Here is a 19984-nt window from a genome sequence, read left to right on the forward strand (position 1 = left end):
TAGTCACACTGAAATCCCTGTGTTGAGTACAAGGAGAGGGACAGGGACTGACAAGAGGGTTCTGAAGGCCGCCCCCTGTTCACTGAGAAGCTGTCGTGTTCACGTCAGGGAAGCCTGTGCCTCCTCCAGCCATCTCTTAGCTCACTGGCCTTGTGCACGTTATTTATTTTGGCCTCAAGGTAATAAGAGTCTGGGGCGCCTGGGTGGCTCAGTGGGTTAAGCCTCTGCCTTCGGCTCAGGTCATGGTCTCAGGGTTCTGGGATCGAGCCCCGCATTGGGCTCTCTGCTCAGCAGGGTGCCTGCTCTCCCCCCCCCCCCTGCCTCTTTTGCCTACTTGTGATCTGTCTGTCAAATAAATAAATAAAATCTTTAAAAAAAAAAAAAAGATAGTAAGTCTCCTGTATTATTTGTTTTCAAGCTCTGCCCAGGAAGCTCTCGGGATTCTTGGCATCTCCTCCAGAGTCCCACCGTGGGTGGAATGCGAGGCCCAGTGGGAGTGCTTCTCTCTGTGACTGTCTCTCAGACTGTCTCCCCTTTAGGGTTGTGTCACTTCTAAGATCCCTCCTAACTGTGGAAAAGCTCATTATCTGCTTGCAGTCTCTTCTTCATTTCTTTCTTGGGAGAGGCTTTAGTCAGTCGGATTGAAAGCTAACCCTCTGGATACAGTCGAGAGGGAAAAGTGCTGAGTTCGTGTTTGGAGCTGGAAGGCTGGGTGAATGAACTCGTGGAAGAGTATCACTTTCCTTTAAAAAGGGAGGGGTGGGAAAAAATACACATAGGATGTGAGTCCTGGAAGAAAATCCCCATATTTGGACAAAAGTTTGGAATTGGCAGCAGTGAGCGATTTATGAGAACTCATGAAAAGTAAAAAAAACTTACTAAAGAGTACATTTGGGCTGTTCTGTTCTTTTTAAATTTGAGATGATCATTGTAAATCAGTTGCCTTATATTTCTCATATAGATAATATACTCTATTCTTTGCTTTGGGCAACTTTTTTAAGCTTTCAGGAGTCTATAAATTATAGCAAATTGGTATTATTTCTATTTCATGATACATTGCTTCAAAAGTTATTCATGGCTGTTTTTAATTGAATTGTCCATGTAAAGAGGAAAGCATAAAAGCCACTTGAATTATAGTTTCTATTGTCTATGGAATACCCAAACAAGCTTCTATAGGAAAACTAAATAGTTAGGTCAATTTTCTAGGTATTTATAGAGACCTAATTTTTTTTTTTTTTTGTCATCCCATTGGGATAAGAAACAAAGGAAGTAGCAGTTATTCTTGGAGCTCACATTTAGCAAATCCTCACATATTCTTTCTCTACATAGTATAATTAATAGCACCAAATCCGGGGTCAGGCAGAATGGATTCAAATTCTGGCTAAGTGACCTTGAACAAGTCATTTTACCTCTCTGTCACTGTTTCCTTATCTATAGTGGAAATAATTATGTTTCCTTCCTTGTGTATTGTTGTGGAGAGTGAATGATTTAATATGTGATACACTCAGTACAATCCCTAGCCCATGGTTGGCATGGTTTCGTGTATTAGCCATTATTATAATATTGAGCAAAAGATCAGAGATTGTAATCCTTAATGAAAATCCAGCCTGTGATAAGAGAGTCTCCGTGCTCAGGTAATTAGAAAAGTGTAGTTGAAGTGAGTTCAAGAAAAATTAATCTGGTAGCATTCTATGAAAGGATTGATACAGAGAGACACTGGAGTCTCAGGGACCGGTTAGGATGCTATATTCCAGGCAGGAGGTAGAAATGTCCTGAACTACCGTCTCAGTCCATTCAGACTCTGTAACAAAAGTACCATAGACTGGGTGGCTTATAAACAACAGAAATTTATTTCTCACTGTTCTGGAGGCTAGAAGTCTAAGATCAAGGCAAGTCTGGTGTCTGGTGAGACCCACTTCTTGGTTCATAGAAGGCCATTTTCTCTGTATTTGGTGGAAGGGAAGAGAGATCTCTTTGGAGGCCCTTTTATTTCTTTTTTTTTTTTTTTATGTTTTTTAAAGATTTTTTATTTTATTTATTTGACAGACAGAGATCACAAGTAGGCAGAGAGGCAGGCAGAGAGAGGGGGGGAAGCAGGCTCCCTGCTGAGCAGAGAGCCCGATGCGATGCGGGGCTGGATCCCAGGAGCCTGGGATCATGACCTGAGCCAAAGGCAGAGGCTTTTAACCCACTGAGCCACGCAGGCACCCCCTGGAGGCCCTTTTAGAAGAACACTAACTCCATTTATGAGATAAGCTCCACCCTCGTGACCTATCACCTCTCAAAGGTCCCACCTCCTAATACACATTTAGGGTTAGGATTTCAGCATACAAATTGGAGGGGAAGGACGCAAATATTCACTCTATTGCAGTGACCATTGTGGTGTTGATAGAAGAAGGAAATAATGTGTGAGAGTTTACAGGTGCACAAGGAGCTTCGGGGGAAAAGAATAACTAACTGACTTTCAAACTGGGTCACTAGCTTTATGAATTTAACAAACCCAGGATCGTTCTTTGGTTCCTCAACAGTTTCTATATTTTGAGAATTAAGGAATGCAAACTGTAAAAGACTAATAAAGATTAAAATGTGATCATATCGTATTATGTTGTTACTATATAATAAATAGCTAATCATCATCATGAAGAAGCATATGGATAAGAATAAGATCTTTTAAAGAACTTTGCTCCACTTAAGAAAAATTAACCTATTGTTCTGATTCTTTCAAATTCCTACATTATATTGTGTCAGGACTAGAGGTTTGTTATTCTTCGATTCTCGTCTTCTATCCCAAGACTGTTGATGTAAGGATATGAGGAACACAGACATAAACCTGTTGAGAATTAAACCATCACCTTCTGCATTTGATCCAGCCTGCTGTGTATCTAAGAATACATATGTAATTACTGAGAGTTGCAGATAATCTTAGTCTGTTATTTCATAAGAATTTTTATTATTTCCAGGTCCGATGGATGATGTACTGGATTGTGTTTGCTCTGTATACTGTGATTGAAACAGTAGCAGATCAAACAGTTGCTTGGTAAGTTCTAGCACTGAAAAGGGCCAGACTATAGACTCCTTATCAGGTGTCCCAAGTTCTTACCTACTCTTGCTGGTAACCAAGTGAATTGGATGAAGTTCCCTAATTATCCAGCGTTTCATTTTCATCTGGCTTCTGTGTAAGAACATTACTTTCCTTACAGCCCCCCCACCCATGATAAGGGCAGCTCATTCTTCTCCCCATGGGTTGCTCTTTGCCACATCCCACACAGGTCCCAGTATCTTGGAATAGAAAAACTTGGTTGTCATTATCCTTTTTCCACATGATGACTTCAGGCTATTTTTCTTTATCACTTCCTAAATGACTCCCCCTTTGAAGCCCACAGCATCTGGTTCTAGCACTCCCTCCCCATCCTTAAAACTCCCAACTACAAACATTCAGACCGGATGACGTCAGCATCCACGTGGACACCCACTCACCACCAGCTCCTTGGCTGCTCTGTTCCAAATAGCTGAGACAAAATTAAAGCATGTTTATATCCTCAAGGATTTAACATTTTACCAAGAAGTAATACCAAGTGGAACCACTTGAATCTCCTTGTGCCATATTTCACTGGTATATTTCTGTCTAAACCTTATCATCACTTGAAGAGGTCCTCCTTTTTAAAATCTTTAAAGCTAATACTTTATGTCTTTACCTGGGCTCCCAAAGGCAGCCCCCCAGAGCAGCAGTCAGGTGCCCATATAGGTATCGGTTTGAACCTCCCCATTCCCTTTACTCACTACCTCCATGCCCTCCTGCCTCTGTTTCAAACATTTGCTCTTCTCTCCTTAAACTGTCTTCCTGGCTTTGCTCTTCTCATCATACTCTCATAGCACATTAGATCACGTTGAATTGCTAGAAAAAAATAGAGAAGTCACCGGGCTTAAATGTTCTTAACAAGTTGCCCTCATTCATGAACTTTTCTGTGTCTGCACCCATCTTTCTCTTCTGATTTGAAACCTAAGTAGTTCTTCCTCTATCCCAAAGCTCATTCATTTACCTGTTTGGTGTTTGGGTAGAGTTTGGGGGGAGGGTTTTTATTTGGTTTTAAGGGGCAGAACAATTTCAAACCATGCTAGGTCTCTTAAGTTTTGAGGTTCTCTTTTTCAAGACCTCATTTTTTTCCTAATTGCAGATGTAGCATGTATACATTAGTGTAAAGCGAGTGATGTAGAAAAAGTTTGCCAGAAACAGTGGAAGTCCGGAAACTCCTCTGTAATTGCACCAGGCAAAGACCCTTTGTTGACTACACAGCAGTCATTTCTTACTGCCCTGTACCCCTCTGCCTTGTCAGGAGAGCCCAGATTTGTTCAGATGTCACATATCTTAATAGTTCCTGGCCCAAGGATGCTAGTCCCCTACAGTATATTAGTTCACTTTTGCTGTGGCAATTGACAACCCTTTTAACCACAGTGAGTTAGAAAAACAAACACGTATTTCTTGTTCAAGTCATTTAAGGGCAGAAGGTTGGCTGCAGCGTTGCTGGGCTCAGCTCAGTTTTAAGTGTCTTCTTGTTTGAGGACCGAGGCTGAAGAAGCAGCTGTTCTCATGGCAGACAGCAAAAATTCAAAGCAAGAGGTTGGGGGATGCCAGGGTGAGGAAGTCAAGGGGCATTTGAAGGTTTTGCATGTGATATGTCAGACTGATGTGAAGTTGGCCAAAGCAAGTCACGTGCCTACGCCCGCAGTCATTGCTGGAGGAAGTACACTCAGCCTACAGGGAGAGAGAGCACTGCAAAGTCACATGGAAAGGGGCATGCGTTGGTGGATAACACTAATTCCCAGTCTACCACATGGGAATTCCATTCCCCTTATAAGGGAAGGATTGTCTGCCCAGCGTTGCAGTTCCAGCCAAATGAGATTGGAAGGGAAGTTCTCAGGGGCTTCTGAGAAAGAGAAGGAGATGTGTTCATGGCGTAACTTTGTGCCCTTGGAGCATGTAAAACTGAGTCCTGGTGCGCAGAGAGATGTCAGGTGCCGACCTGTGGAAGGGTTGGGTGTGCCCCTCACCACCCTGGGTAGATGCTATTAATGTTCCCTCTGGACCACTACAGTCCGTTGGCATCTTGCCTATGGTCTCTTCAACAGAAGAATCTTGTACTAGAAGTTGCTGGTTCTCTGCAGGAGAATCTAACCCTCTTTGGTTAAAACTCATTTATAGTTAATGAAATTAAGTCAATTCAAATATAGTTCTTTCATTAATTGCTCACTTTTACATGTGAAGACTTAACTCAGTGATTGAACTTTCTTAAAATCTTGTGTGCGTTCGTGAGTGGGTGCATACGTGATTTCCTCCTTGTAGTTTAGTTTCACCAGCAGTTGTTTTCAAATTTTTTCTTGTTAGGTTCCCCCTGTACTATGAGCTTAAGATTGCCTTTGTTGTGTGGCTGCTCTCTCCCTATACCAAAGGAGCAAGTTTAATATATAGAAAATTCCTTCATCCACTTCTGTCTTCCAAGGAAAGGGTAAGATATATAAATTATTTCTACAAATCGTTTGTTAGAAATGTACATCATGGCATGGTTTATGCTATAAAACAAGTGAAACTGTCATTTCATGGGCGGGGGAAGGTCCTCGTTTTTGGCTTCTTGACACTATTGTCACACCAAGTTTCTATCTGTGAGTCTGTTTGTTTCTCCCCAGGAGATCGATGACTATATTGTACAAGCCAAGGAGCGGGGCTATGAGACTGTGGTCAACTTCGGGCGACAAGGGTTGGCTTTCGCAGCCACTGCTGCTGTCACTGCAGCCGTGAAGGTAACTGTTTAGTTACATGTTTTATCCAGTGTCACATTAAAGCCAATGGACAAAGTCGGGTGGCTCTTTATTCCAGATCATTATAAAATTTTGGCAGAATTTTGCTTTCTGCTTATTTTTGTAATGCAGGAAAGAACAAGTGGATAATTTAAAAAACACTTTAATGCATGTTTTTTATAACTACTCAGTATTTTGGAAGTCTTAATTGATCACAAAATGAGAGCTAGTTAATATAGAAAGGCATACCTAAAGATGTCATTTTGTCACAATTTTCCTGCTTTATAACCTTAAAGTAAGGTTGAGTAAATCACCTCTAGTAAAGATAATTCTTTCTTTCCCTGTCTCTGGTGTCCCCCTCTTTCTGTCTGTCTCTCTCCCCCCCCTCGATGGCAATATCTTGATAGGATTTTTGGCTTACTCCTGCACCCCTACTTCAACCAATTTGAGGTAACTGATTATTCAAAATAAGGCATGAAAAATTCTGTTCTTAAAACTTGAGATTTTACTCAGCTAGTTACTAATGTCATGTGTCATGTTTCGCAAGTGAAGTGATCAAATGTGCGCCTTCTGTGAAAGCTCGCATTATGGCGTTTGGATTTCCTTGCATGTAGTTTTTTATGTGATTTATTTTAAATACCGTAGCATAATTGATTTTGGTGTGTAGTATATGGAAAGAAAATGGGCTTCAGATCCAGAAAATGCTGAGTGTGACTTTCTAAATAACTGTTGGTGATTTACTTACCTCTGTGTTCACTGGTTGCTTCATGTATAAAATGGGGGTAACATACCTATCTGTGAGAGCATATACAAAAGCATAGTGCTTGCCAAAATATAGTAGGATTCCACTGAACACGAATATCTTCTCTCCCTCTCTCTCCGGTGAAAATTTGGGTTTGTTGCTATTAAGTTAAATTGAGATTAAGTAATAGTCCAGCTTTTGAGTTAGGCTTTTTCAACTCGGTTATCTTGAACCAAAATACCAATGCTGTGGGAATAAATATTCTAATTAAGTGGTGATTCTATATAATAACAATGGTGAGGGGATGTCGAATGTTCAGTGGGGTTTTCAGAATGATCCTTAATTTTTCAGAGTGATCTTTAGCTCAAGTACAATTAATATGATCAAAAAAAGAAATCAAAATTATACTCAAATTATATACCCAGAAATGTTGTATTAAGAATTAAGTAGAGGGACGCCTGGGTGGCTCAGTTGGTTAAGCAGCTGCCCTCGGCTCAGGTCATGATCCCAGCGTCCTGGGATCGAGTCCCACATCGGGCTCCTTGCTTGGCGGGGAGCCTGCTTCTCCCTCTGCCTCTGCCTGCCATTCTCTCTGCCTGTGCTTGCTCTCTCTCCCTCTCTCTCTGACAAAAAAAAAAAAAAAAAAGAATTAAGTAGAAACTTACTAACTCTGCGGCCCTAGCTATATAAGACAACTGTACTATTAACGATTATTAACTGTCAGCACTGTGGTAAAGTACAGTTTGCCCATTACCTCGCTTTTAAAAGCTTTTTCTTTTATTAGTATAGATATAAACAGATACTGAAATAGTAAAATTTTCATCTTATTGAAGGACTGTTTTCCATTTTAAAAGTTCATTTGTTTTTATTTCTTGCTTAATGGAAATACATGCTTGATTTCCACATGTACTGAAAAAGAGCATCCAAGAGATCTAATATGCAACAATTAGGAATTCTACAAGTGATCACAGATGCGGTTATCAAAGAAATAATACAGTAATACTTCCCAAAACTGAAGGACATGAACTTCTAGATAGAAAAGGCCCACAGAGTACCTAGCACAATGTATGAAAAAAAAAGACCGACTGGGAGCAAGGTCACTGGAATATTCCAAAACATCAGAAAGAATGAAAAAAATTTTAAGGATTCCAAAGATAAAAAGTATGTCACATTCAGATGATCGAGAATCAGAATGGCAATTAAATTTCTAAATAGTGACAATGAAAGCTTGAAGACTGAAGAGTAATACCATCCATGATACCATAATGATTTTCACCCTTAAATTCTATAACAGTCAAGCTCTCAGTCATGTGTGAGCCTGGAAAATAAATCTTTTTTTGTTTTTGAGGCATGCAAAGTCACAAAATTGACTTCGTGTGTGTTCTTTGTCAGGGTACTGTGCTCTGCCAAAATTAGGGACTAATCCATGGAAAAGGAAACCCACAGGATCTAGGAGACAGGGAGTCCAACACAGAAGGAAGGTGACAGGACTCCTTTCCAGGATGAACATGCAGAATGTGCGAGTCCAGAGTACAGCAGGCCAAGATGGGATGTGATGGGTTCAGGATGCCAGGACAGGGGTCTCAGGGAAAAGTACAGGGAGAAGAGTATCTAATAGGTTTAATCCCCTGCAGGAATGATACTTAACCGGTCAGCACATGCTCCAACCAGTCAACCAGAAGACACACTAGATACCATGAAAAATGCGCTAGAGGCAATGTTAAGACCTAGGGCATAGGACGACTAATCAAATGAATACTTAAAGATGGGATATTGTTAGCTCTGGAAGAGAAAGTTATATAGGAAAGGAAATATAATAATGGAATATGACTCGGCCCAGCAGCAAACAGCGTGCACGTCATAATCATGAGAATATAGACTGTAGATTGAACAGCTGTGATTTTACTCTATCAGAAAGGTGGGGGAAGGAGAGGAGGTGGAAGAGAAAGAAAACCCTCACCTGCCAGACAGGAAAGTAGAGGGTTTTAAATGGTGCCAGCAAGAAGATGGACAGGAGAACAAGAAAGCCTATTGCTTTTGTTATAAAATTTAACTTTATTCGACTTCACAAATGAAGCGCCATTGACCCTTGAACAACCAAGGCTATCAACTTGTTGGATCCAATTATATACCAATTTTCTTCAGTAAATACAGTATAGTACTGTGTATATGTATTTTCTCTTCCTTAATAAGATTTTCTCAGTAACATTTTTTCTCTAGCTTACTTTATTGTAAAAGGACAGTATATAATACATATAACCTACAAAGTACATGTTAATCAACTGTTGTCAGTGTGACTTACAGTCACCAGTAGACTATTAGTTAAATCTCAAGGGAGTCAAAACTTAGACACAGATTTTTTTACTGCCAAGTGAGTTGATGCCCGTAACCCCCACATTGTTCAAGGGTCAACTGGTACAGGTCTTAAACCCCCCCCCAAGAAGATGCTTTCTGAATTTTACATATTTAAAAGCATCATTAATATGATTCTATGGCATAGCAACTAAAAATTAAATTGCAACTTGAAACACTGCTTAGAAAATACGGACTTTTTAGAACATTGTTCTGGGAAACAGAAAAACATAGAAATCCCATTTTTCCTCCTCTCTTTAATATCTAAGTATCATTTCTAGTCCTGCAACTCTGTGAGACACCTTTCTACATACTGTGACCATTTCATGGGGTATTTATTTTACTTGGACTTATGGTTATAACTTCCAAAGCCTCTATGTGGGGAATCAGAAATCCCCACTTTATTATCTTCTCCTCATTGTCTCCTCGTTTATTTGTATTTTATTTGTATTTTATCCTTTGCTGTGATCAGTGTTTGGCATCCTGTGTATTTGTTCAACATGGGTTTGTTCAGTGCCTGCTATACAGCAGGTGCCGGGCGTACAGCCGTGGGCAAGACAGACACAGTCCCTCCTCTCACAGGCTGCTGTCTCGCTGAGGGTCTGTTTTCACTGACTGAAAATTTTATCTCATCTGCAGTGGCTAAGAGCTTTCCCCCTGCCCTCCCATTATTAAAATAAGCATTAGCTCACAGAAATGCTTTCCTTCAGAAAGGCTATACAAGCATTTCTTCTTTGTGATTCATTGTTTGTTTTTATCTATGTATTTAGCATCATAAAACCACCTCCCCACTTCAAAGGCAGGAAATAGAGAACATAAGAATAATCTGAGTTACCACTGCAGATCAGACACATGTCCCATAATTTGAATTCATTTTGGAACTTTCCCTTCTTGTTTGTGATGTGGCTGTTCTTTTGTTATCAAGATCCCTGTGCGTGAGGTAGCTGTCTCCATCCCAGCATGAACACAATGAATGTTGGCTTCAGCCATCCTGGTTTTTATTCATTAGAAATAGTCATTAAAAATGCTGAATGTAGCATTATGTTAAAACTGTTTGCCTCAAGTTGGACTGTGCCTATTTTCATGTAAGTGAAATTAGTTTCATCTCTGGAGATGTCAAAGAAAGGCACGATGATGGAAGAAATCACTGAACCAGACATTTCAGACTAAAGAGTAAATTGAAACTGAAATAGGAAATAGGTCAAGTTTAAGGAGAAACTTCAAGAAAGCCAATAGTAAGCCTTGAGAATTAATTTAAGATTTTTACAACCTATAGTTGGTTAAAAATATCTTTCAGGCTAAAAATGATTGGACTCTTGGTGTGACCTTTAAAGATGGGTAATTGCCCTACCTAGGGTTCCCAGGTTGAACCACCTGAGCATGTTAAAGATGAAAATAGGAATCTAATCAGAACATTTATGACACTGTAAAGCAATTTTCTGAAAATGTTACTCAGTTCTATGACCTCATTACCAGGCATCTGTTCGCAAGGTCAGTGTACAAGTTTATTTTGGCTGAGCAAAGCACACACATATGAAGGACCTTCAAGGACTTTGCTGAGGACGTTCAACATTCCATAGCTTTCACATGAGAAATGCAGGTGGCTTTTTACAGATGAGCAACACGGATAAAGGACAGAAGAAGAAAAATACTGTTAGTTATATTAACCGTCTCTGAATTTTCTCTGGCAGCCTTTTCTTGGTGAATTCTTTAGCAGATATTGTTTTAAAAAAATCAATTATCACAGAAATTAGAGTCTTACAGGTAAAATTGCTAAAATCTAATAAACTATAAATGATGCTGATTAGGTCATACTCCTGACATCTTGCTGTCTGCTTTAAAGGCTTTCTGTTTGTAAGAGGATTTGAGGATATTTAGCTGCTTTGTATCATCCATTTAAAAAAAAAAAATAGCATTTGTCCTGACAACAGAAAGAAAGGTCACACTATTTTCCCTACAATCTAGGGAAGCAGAATGTTATAATGAATATTTAATTTACTAATAGTCTAGTTATCTGCATTTTCTAGCCCGATTCTACCCTAATTTAATTAGTCATGAGATTCTGGGCAGACCGTCTGCACTGATCTAAGTATTAATTTTCTCACCTATAAATCAAAGAGGTGAAACCTGACTTCTAAAACCTCTTAGACCTTTGAAACAGTGGTTGGTCCTCAGTGGGAGGGGATTTTGCCCCCAGAAGAACATTTGGCAACGTCTGGAGACATTTTGGGTTGTCACAGCTGACAGTGACGGGTGCTGCTATTTGTATCTGGAGGGTAGAAGTCAGGAATGCTGCGTAAATATCCTGTGATCCACAGCAAACAATTTTCCAGCCCAAAACAGCAATAATGCTGAGACTGAGAAAGCTTGATCTAAAAGTATGAGTCAGGGGCACCTGGGTGGCTCAGTGGGTTAAAGCCTCTGCCTTCGGCTCAGGTCATGATCTCAGGGTCCTGGGATCGAGCCCCGCATTGGGCTCTCTGCTCAACAGGGAGCCTGCTGCACCCCGCCCCCACCGCCTGCCTCTCTGCCTACTTGTGATCTCTCTCCCTGTCGAATAAATAAATAAAATCTTTTTTTAAAAAAGGCATTAAAATATATTACTCACCTAATACAAATGCAGTCAGTTCCATTCTAGACTTAATCAGATTGTCAAATGTCCTTAGGGGAAAAGGAGATGTCCCTAAAAACTTGGAACTAACCTTATCTGCATTTTAATGTAATATGTCAAAGAGCAACAAGAAATAAAGCTTAATAGCTATTCATTATTGAACAGTGTAGTAAGAATTATTCTGTAGGTGGGGCGCTTGGGTGGCTCAGTGGGTTAAAGCATCTGCCTTCGGCTCAGGTCATGATCCCAGGATCATGAGATCGAGCCCCACATCGGGCTCTCTGCTCGGCAGGGAGCCTGCATCCTCCTCTCTCTCTGCCTGCTTCTCTGCCTACTTGTGATCTCTGTCAAATAAATAAATAAAATCTTAAAAAAAAAAAAAAGAATTATTCTGTAGGAGACTGTAAGATTACAAAGACCACTGATTATGTTTTTAAATTACTTTTTTTTTTAAAGATTTATTTATTTTTATTTAAGAGAGAGAGAAAGAGCAGGTAAGGGGGATGGGGTAGGGAATTCTCAAGTAGACTCCCCACTGAGCACAGAGCCCGACTTGGGGGCTCCAAATCCCAGAACCCTGAGATCATGACCTGAGCAAAAATCAGCAGTTGGAGGCTTAACAGACTGAGCCACCTAGGCACCCCTGTTTTTGAATTCTTACTTTAAAATATGAAGAGAATAGGTTGGAAGTTTTTTTGTTTTTAAAGATTTTATGTATTTGAGAGAGAGAGAGAGACAAAGATAGCAAGAGAGCACAAGCAGGGAGGAGAGGGAGAAGCAGACTGCCCCTGAGCAGGGAGCTCCTCCTGGGGCTCAGTCCCAGGACCCTTAGATCATGACCCGAACCGAAGGCAGAGCCTTCAGAGCCACCCAGGAGCCCCAGTTGAAAGTTTTGTCCTAAGATGCTGATAAGCATGGTAAATTCCCCTTATTTAACACAAAATATAATAATTTTAACATAGTGTTTCACCAGGAAATGAAGTATTTAAACAAAGGCAGAATTCTTCGAGAGTAACAGAGTTAGAATTAGTCCTACATACAAAGTCCCTTTTCTCAGCTGAAGAATCCTTCCTAGAGCACGAATGTGCTGAACCCAAGGGCCGACCCAGTCAGCTCCTACAAGTGTTTCCATTTTATTTCTTTTTTTTTTTTAAGGATTTTATTTATTTATTTGACAGAGAGAGACACAGCAAGAGACGGAACACAAGCAGGGGGAGTAGGAGAGGGAGAAGCAGGCTTCCCACTGAGAGAGAGCCCCATGCAGGCCCAATCCCAGGACCCTGAGATCATGACCTGAGCTGAAGGCAGCAACTTAATGACTGAGCCACCCAGGTGTCCCTAGTGTTCTCGTTTTATTTTATTTTTTTTAAAAGATTTTATTTATTTATTTGACAGAGATCACAAGTAGGCAGGGGGGCAGGGGGGGGGGGGGGGGGTGGGGGGGGAAGCAAGCTCCCTGCTGAGCAGAGAGCCCGATGCGGAATCCATCCCAGGAACCTGGGATCATGACCTGAGCCAAAGGCAGAGGCTTTAACCCACTGAACCACCCAGGCGCCCCTAGTGTTCCCGTTTTAAATGGAACATTTTAAATGGATGTTCTGGGCCTATCCAAATTCAAACCCTGAGAACTTTGAGTCACCTGAAGGTTTTAGGACACTCCTGCTAGTGAGGATCAGTCTTAATGTAAAATATCCTGCAAAATAGTTCTTAATTACTTTGATTTTTGTGTTCTCATCATAATCTTTCTGTTGCTTTTTTAGGATCAATTTTAGCATAAGCAGCGTACATATAATTCCATGGAGAATGGGATCTAAAATCTGGGATATCAACTTACCTGGTAGATGGGAACTCCCTTCCTCCTTATTGACTAATGACCAAAAGTGCCGTTTCCACATGCCTTTTCCTGTTCAAACTAGAACCTTTCTGCATTTTTTTATACTTTTGGCTTAATGTTATTTAAACCAAATAGGAAGAAAATAAATAAAATAGTATCAATTTAAACAAAACCTCCATACATTTTAGCATTGTTACTGACAAGTAACTATAATGCCCCCACTTGTGCCCTCAAAATAGAGAAACAATGTTTCTTTTGATCATAGGAGTAAGGGATTGGTTACAAGGGAAATGAGCAGGAAATAGATCAGAAATTCTTACAGTTAACATTACAGTTAAAACATCACTGTAAAAATAGAAAATGTTCATTTGGAGAGTTGTCTTCTAGCCAGGCATTGGAGGAAATGAAAAGAAATCAGGATCCCATCCAGTTTATAATAAACAGTATTTAAATCTTAAAAAACAAACAAAAACTTCACTATACTATCTATCTATAATTCTAATTTTGTAATATTGAAAAAATTACTGAGAAAAAGAATAAAATCACCCATCCCATCTGCCTCAATATCATACTGTTTTCATTTTTGCATATTTTCCCTGTCTGCTTAAGCCGTACTACATACTTGCAGCTGTATTGTGGATATGATTTAGAATTCTGAGGTCAAGGGGAAGGTTTCCACTTAACATTTTATTTTAAACATAATTTCTTGGTTAATGGGCTTTTTGTGCTGAAGATATAAAAATTGGAGGGAATAGGTCTGCCTTTAAGCATGATTATTTTATAATTACACTTCTTTAAAGTGGTCACATTGGTCACTTTAAAGTGGTTACAGACTTAGGATTTATGTAATGTTTTTGAAGTTCACAATACTGCATTAATTCTCTCTTCCCACATTCATTCTATTCTGGGCTCATAAGAAAATACACAGTGGAAAACCCGATTCTTTGAGGCGGTACTGGCTGTTGAAAATGTTGGGAATCCTCAAAGAGTGTACACAGCCCCCTTTTGCTTTTCCCTATAGTACTTGGCCTTCCTTGAAGCCTTGAGCTTATTATTAATACCTGGGGCTATAGGGTTGGTTACTCAAGAGCTCTTTTAAAATCCAGATACCTCAGGGTTGGTCACTGTTCACCTTTAATCAGCCTGAAGCAAACCCCTGGTGGATGGTGTGGTCTTCCCATGTGAACCCAGGATCATACCTGCAGTTCACTGCCCAGCCTCTGCTTCTGCAGTCCAGTGTCTGCGGAGAACTCTTGAGCAGTCGAGAGCAATGAAAAAGAAGAAGCAGCAGAAGAACATTTAGTTTACTTATAATATGCTCACTATCAGTGACATACCAGTCAGTCCACCAGGAGAATGGAAGTAGCCTAAAATTAGTCACTCTCCTTTGGTTTCTGAAATTCCTCCTCTGGAGACAGGATTTGCACAGCAGAACACTAGAACTAACAAGAATGTGTGAGTTCATTTGTGAGGTATGCTCTAAATAATTCGTGGATCATACACGTTAAAGAAAACAAAGTTTGTAGATGAATCAGTGCTGGCTTGATTCAGTGGCCATTTGACATATTTGCATTCTGAGACATTCCTTTGTAAGTGGGAGGGTTTGACAGTCACAGCCCACCTTGGAAATTGCTCCTGAGTCAGGTAGCAGGCCCTACAGATGTGTATGCCAGTTGTCATCATTTGGCAGTAGGTGAAAAGTCAAGAATTGCTGGGAGGGGGGCACAGAAATACCAAGGTGGGAAAAAAATGTTGACCGTTCTGAGAAAACAAGGTCTGTTTCAGGCATGCACTGGTCACTTCCTTCTCGTGCATCTCTGATGTCTTCTGTCCCCTATATCTTTAAAATGATATCTGATAAAAAGGAAGAAAGTATAATGGATTAAACCATTATAAGAATGTTTAAAGACATGTGGAACCCAATTATTTTTATTGAGACTATAGAGTCTTTAACAATTTATTTTCACAATCTAAAAATGTACAAATACAGAGCCTAAGTGGGTATAGAAATGGCATTTGGTTTTGACATAATATGATATCAGTAGCTCAGAGTAGCTGAATCAAGATCTTTTTTCAGCATAAAATACTATAAGGTCCAAATGTTCATAAATGCCTCAGGCTTTGAAATCTAGAAATTGAGAGATGCACCATTAGGGATGAGTGTTTCTGCAGTACAGTCCTAAGTAGAGGCAATCTCACACGTGTGAGAAGAAATAATAAGAGTAAAAAAACCTTTAGAAGAATATTTTTAAAACTGCTATAAATAAGAAATGAGTCATCTGTATGCTATGCAAAATTTTTAAGTGGGTAAATTTAGAAATTATTTTTTTCCCTTTATATTTTGGAAAGAAATGCAGTTAGGTCTGTGAAGTTCAGAAATGTCCCTTTCAGAGCTGGGCAGTGATAAAAATTACTGAATTTTGCATTCTGTAGTGACGGAGATGTTCTCTCTGTCTGTGCTGTCCAGTACAGCAGCCACTAGCCACATGTAGCTGTTGAGCATGTGGAATATGTACTTGAGGAACTAAATTTTTAATTTTAGTTAATTTAAATTTAAATACCCACATGTGCCCAGTGTCTATCATATTGTTAAGGCTTTAAAATGACTTAAACTCAGGGGCGCCTGGGTGGCTCAGTCAGTTAAGCATCTGACTTCCATCAGGTCATGATCTCCAGGTCCTAGGATTGGCCCGCATCCGGGCCCACGCTCAGCAGGACTCTGCTTCTCCCTTTTCCTCTACCCTTCCCCTGTTTATTCTCCCTCTCTCAAATAAATAAATAAAATCTTTTAAATGAAGAAATAAGTAAAACAACTTAAAGTCAAATTGCATAGTAGTAGATATGCCTTGCCAGATAGTAAATTCATTAACTAAATATCATTTTTGTATCCAAGATTCTTTGGCTTTTAATTTTTTTTTTTTAACCTTATATTAAGTAGAGTCATTACCACTCTTGACTTAGCTTATCTTTAAAAAAGAGTATGTCTTTGGGTTGCCTGGATGGGTCAGTCCATTAACCTACCAGTTCTTGATTTGGCTCAGGTCACGATCTCAGGCTTGTAACCAGCTCAGCCCTGCTCTCAGCGGGAAGTCTGCTTGAGATTCTTCCCCCCTCCCTCTCTTTCTGCCCCTCCCCCCCCATGCACTTTCTCTCTCAAATAAAATCTAAAAAGAAAAAGTTAAACAGTATGTCTTTTACTTTAAAAACTTGTAAATCATAAGTCCCAAAGGGCCAGTTTTAGGAGAGAGCAAAATAATGATTGCTGTCTACTCAGAGGGTAAGTTCAGCATACTTTTTTTTTTTTTAAACATTTAAAACAAATTATGAAGCTGAAATGTTTGGGAGTGCGATGTCTAGAACTTACTTTGAAATGCATTTTAAAAATGGGTTGATGGATGGATAGATGGTAGATGCGTGGTGAAGAAAATAACAGCAAACTAGAAACAATCTAGGGCTGTTCACTGTGCTGTTCTTTCACCTTTTCTGAAAGTTTCATAATAAAATCAGCCTCATGATAAAATGTTGGGAGAAACTTAAATGTAAGCCTATGAAATATTTTAAAGTGTGTGTGTGTGTTGTTGTTTTTTTTTTCTCGGACCTATCACTTCTCTGTTAAATAGAGCCAAGGAGCAATAACAGAACGTTTACGAAGTTTTAGTATGCATGATCTAACAGCTATCCAAGGTGATGAGCCTGTGGGACAGAGACCATTCCAACCTCTACAAGAAACAAGAAAGAAAAGTAAATCAGTCTCCGGTGAATCAGCAGGTGCGCTTTGTTTGTTTTGTTTTGTTCGTTTTGATATATTTTCCTTTCGCAATTGGAATTTTGAGTCCAGGTGGGTACAAAAATAATACATGATAACTCTGAATTTGAGTAGACACGATTCACGCTGGTGTCTGTGAATTTACACTTAACTGGAGTTCTCTTTCTCTCAATTTTCTCTGAATGAAGTTGGGGCTTGCCTTTTGTTGACTCTAAAGATTATCCAACTAAGAAAGGAACAGTAGCCTCTTGGGCCTCCATGAGTTTTTAGATGCCCTCTGCGTGGCGGCTCCCACCTCCCCACCACCAGCACCAGTTCAGACCTGTGATCAGCCGTTTTCAATTCAAACTGTGTAGTGACATCTAAGGAGTTGTATAGTTAAACACTCTTTACTGTAAATGCCCTGAACAAATAAGGATATTGACTCACAAGATCAAAAGTTTGAAGTGGGTGACAAAGGGTGACTCAGTTTGTAAATAGGATTACTGCAGTGGGGAATATATTGAAATGACATATTCTTGTTCAAGAACTGACTTGTAGGTATTTCTGATATAAATTAGGAGCATGGCAGAGTCAATATGTTCTAAAACTTCAACAAATTATTCTTATCTTAGAAATATACCCATAAATAAAAAGACATCGCTCCTTAGTCATTTTACTACAATGTAAGAAGTTGTAGTTCAAGACTCAGCTGGAAATTAAGATCTTAATGACATTTCTTATTTCTATATTGTTAAAGTCCATAAGGTACAAGGCTATCCAGTGTTTTTGTTTTTGTTTTTTTAAGTGGTTTTGTTTTGAGGGAGGCTAAAAATCGTCCTTTATATTGAAACTAATTTGAGAAATACAATAACAGTTCCATCCTATAGAGAAAAATAGTGAACTTACTTCTGAATTCTCTCTAGAGTGAATGACTTTAGAAGGTGGGTGACTGCTAGTAATTAAGCATTGGCCATTGATTAAAGAATGAGAACCATAGAACTTTGAACCGTTATCCTTAATACATTAACAATGTAAAAGTAGTTTCCAATATAGGCATTTTCTTAATATACATTTAAAAATTACTGATTTTGATTCTAGGGTCTACTGTATATATTTTGCTTCACTTGGACCAGTTACCTGAGCCCTTTGCCAGCAGTTTATTAATAATTATACTTTAGAATTGGCTAAGAATGATATTCTAATATTTAAATGAAAACAAGGTAATAGATATGAAAATCCATAGCTCTTTTGATGATATTCATCTATTAAACTTAAAATGATGTGACAAAACTATTTTAAAATAGTAAGGTCCTATTTAGTTCTTCTGTTAAATTTTAAGCCATGAAATTAAAATAACTTAAGATTAGAGAGATATGAAGTAAGTTGTAGCAGTACAAAAAAGGGACTTGTCTAGTTATGAAATTAAAATTTTAATATGTATTACTTTGCCCAACTTCCAAACTTCCTACAGAATGGTATGTATTCTGAGCTCTTTCTTCCCTAAGGAAGAAATTTAACAAAAACATTCTCTCTCGAAAATATTTTTAAAACGTAGTAATGTTCCAGGACAGGAATAGTTGAAGAGAAGATAATTATAGATCATCTGTGTAAACACAGTCCAGATATACGTGGAAGTTTATCAAATGGGGATGATGGCCTTTCAGGTGGGTGGGGGAAAGGCAGATAAATAAGTGGTGTCAGAATAATTGCTAGACTTAGGAGATGGGGTAGGAAATGAAGTTACACCTCTACCTCAAGTCTTTCATCAAAATACCTAAAAGATTAAGACTTAAATGTAAGCCACTGAGCTATAATATAGTGGGACATTCCTGAGTATCTATTTATATACCCTTAGGATATGACGGACTTTTTTTTTTTTAATGTATTTATTTGACAGAGAGTGCATGAAGGGAGGAGTGGGAGAGGGAGAAGCAGGCTTTCCACTGAGCGGGGAGCTTAATTCGGAGATCCATCCCAGTACCCTGGGGTCACGACCTGAGCTGAAGGCAGATGCTTAACTGACTGAGTCACCCAGGCGCCCTAATGTGCCAGACTTCTTAAGCATGGCATCAATACCAGAAGACATAAAAGGAAAAACTTGAGAGTTCGTTCTCTATATTAAAAAAATTTATAACATAGAAGGGAAAAATATTCCATGCCATAAAAAAACAAACTAGAAGAAATATTCTCATCTGATACAGGCAAAGGGCTCAGATTTTAACCATGCAAAGAATTCTTACAAGCCAATTATTGTTAATTCTACCAAAGAATACAGCTGACCAATTACTACATGAAAAAGATACTCAGCCTCACAGTCAAAGAAACAGTAAATTAAAATGGTAATAATAGTAATTTTTGCTCACCAGATTGGCAAAAAGATTTTCTTAATTAGCAGTGTTCTGGGTTGGTAACTATTCTAGTTCTCTATTTCTGTGTAACGAACTACAAACAATGGCCTTAAAAAAAAGTCACAGTCATTTATTTTGCTCCTGAATCTGGGGTCGACTGGGCTCAGGGAGGCAGTTCCTGCTCTTACCGCAGGCACAGGGGACAGCACCTAGTGCTGGAGTCATAATGGCAAAGGCTTTGTCACCCACACATCTGGTGTGATAGCTGGCAAGAGTCACAGCGGATGGCTCAAACAGGTGGGGCCTCTCTCGCCTCTCCTTCTCTACGTCTCTCTACGTGCTCTCTGAGTTTTGGCACTTCCTACCTGGCAGCTAAAAGCTCCCAGAGCCCGTCTTCCAAGAGAAGTGGCAGGAATCAGGCAGCAGCACTTCTGCCTAAGGGCAGTTCTATGAGACAAGTACATACACACATCCTGGAGATCTAAGGGAAGAGGAGGGGCGCCTGGCTGACTCAGCTAGTGGGAAGTGCGACTTGACTCTTGATCTTGGGATCGTG

General features: G+C 39.4%; 1 protein-coding gene across 2 annotated transcripts in view; it reads left to right on the plus strand.

The window, feature by feature from the left end:
- Positions 1-19984, plus strand: part of LOC111145077 (receptor accessory protein 3) — a 95192-nt gene that overhangs the window by 64901 nt on the left and 10307 nt on the right. For both annotated transcript variants that reach the window (XM_022499699.1, XM_022499700.1), the window contains exons 3-6: positions 2961-3037; positions 5384-5504; positions 5683-5796; positions 16953-17100. In XM_022499699.1, the coding sequence (XP_022355407.1) occupies positions 2961-3037; positions 5384-5504; positions 5683-5796; positions 16953-17100 (460 nt within the window). The remainder of the gene's footprint in view (positions 1-2960; positions 3038-5383; positions 5505-5682; positions 5797-16952; positions 17101-19984) is intronic.

Source organism: Enhydra lutris, unplaced genomic scaffold (genome assembly GCF_002288905.1).
Source record: "Enhydra lutris kenyoni isolate GAN:26980312 unplaced genomic scaffold, ASM228890v2 scaffoldscaffold12, whole genome shotgun sequence".
Taxonomy (NCBI): Eukaryota; Metazoa; Chordata; class Mammalia; order Carnivora; family Mustelidae; genus Enhydra; species Enhydra lutris.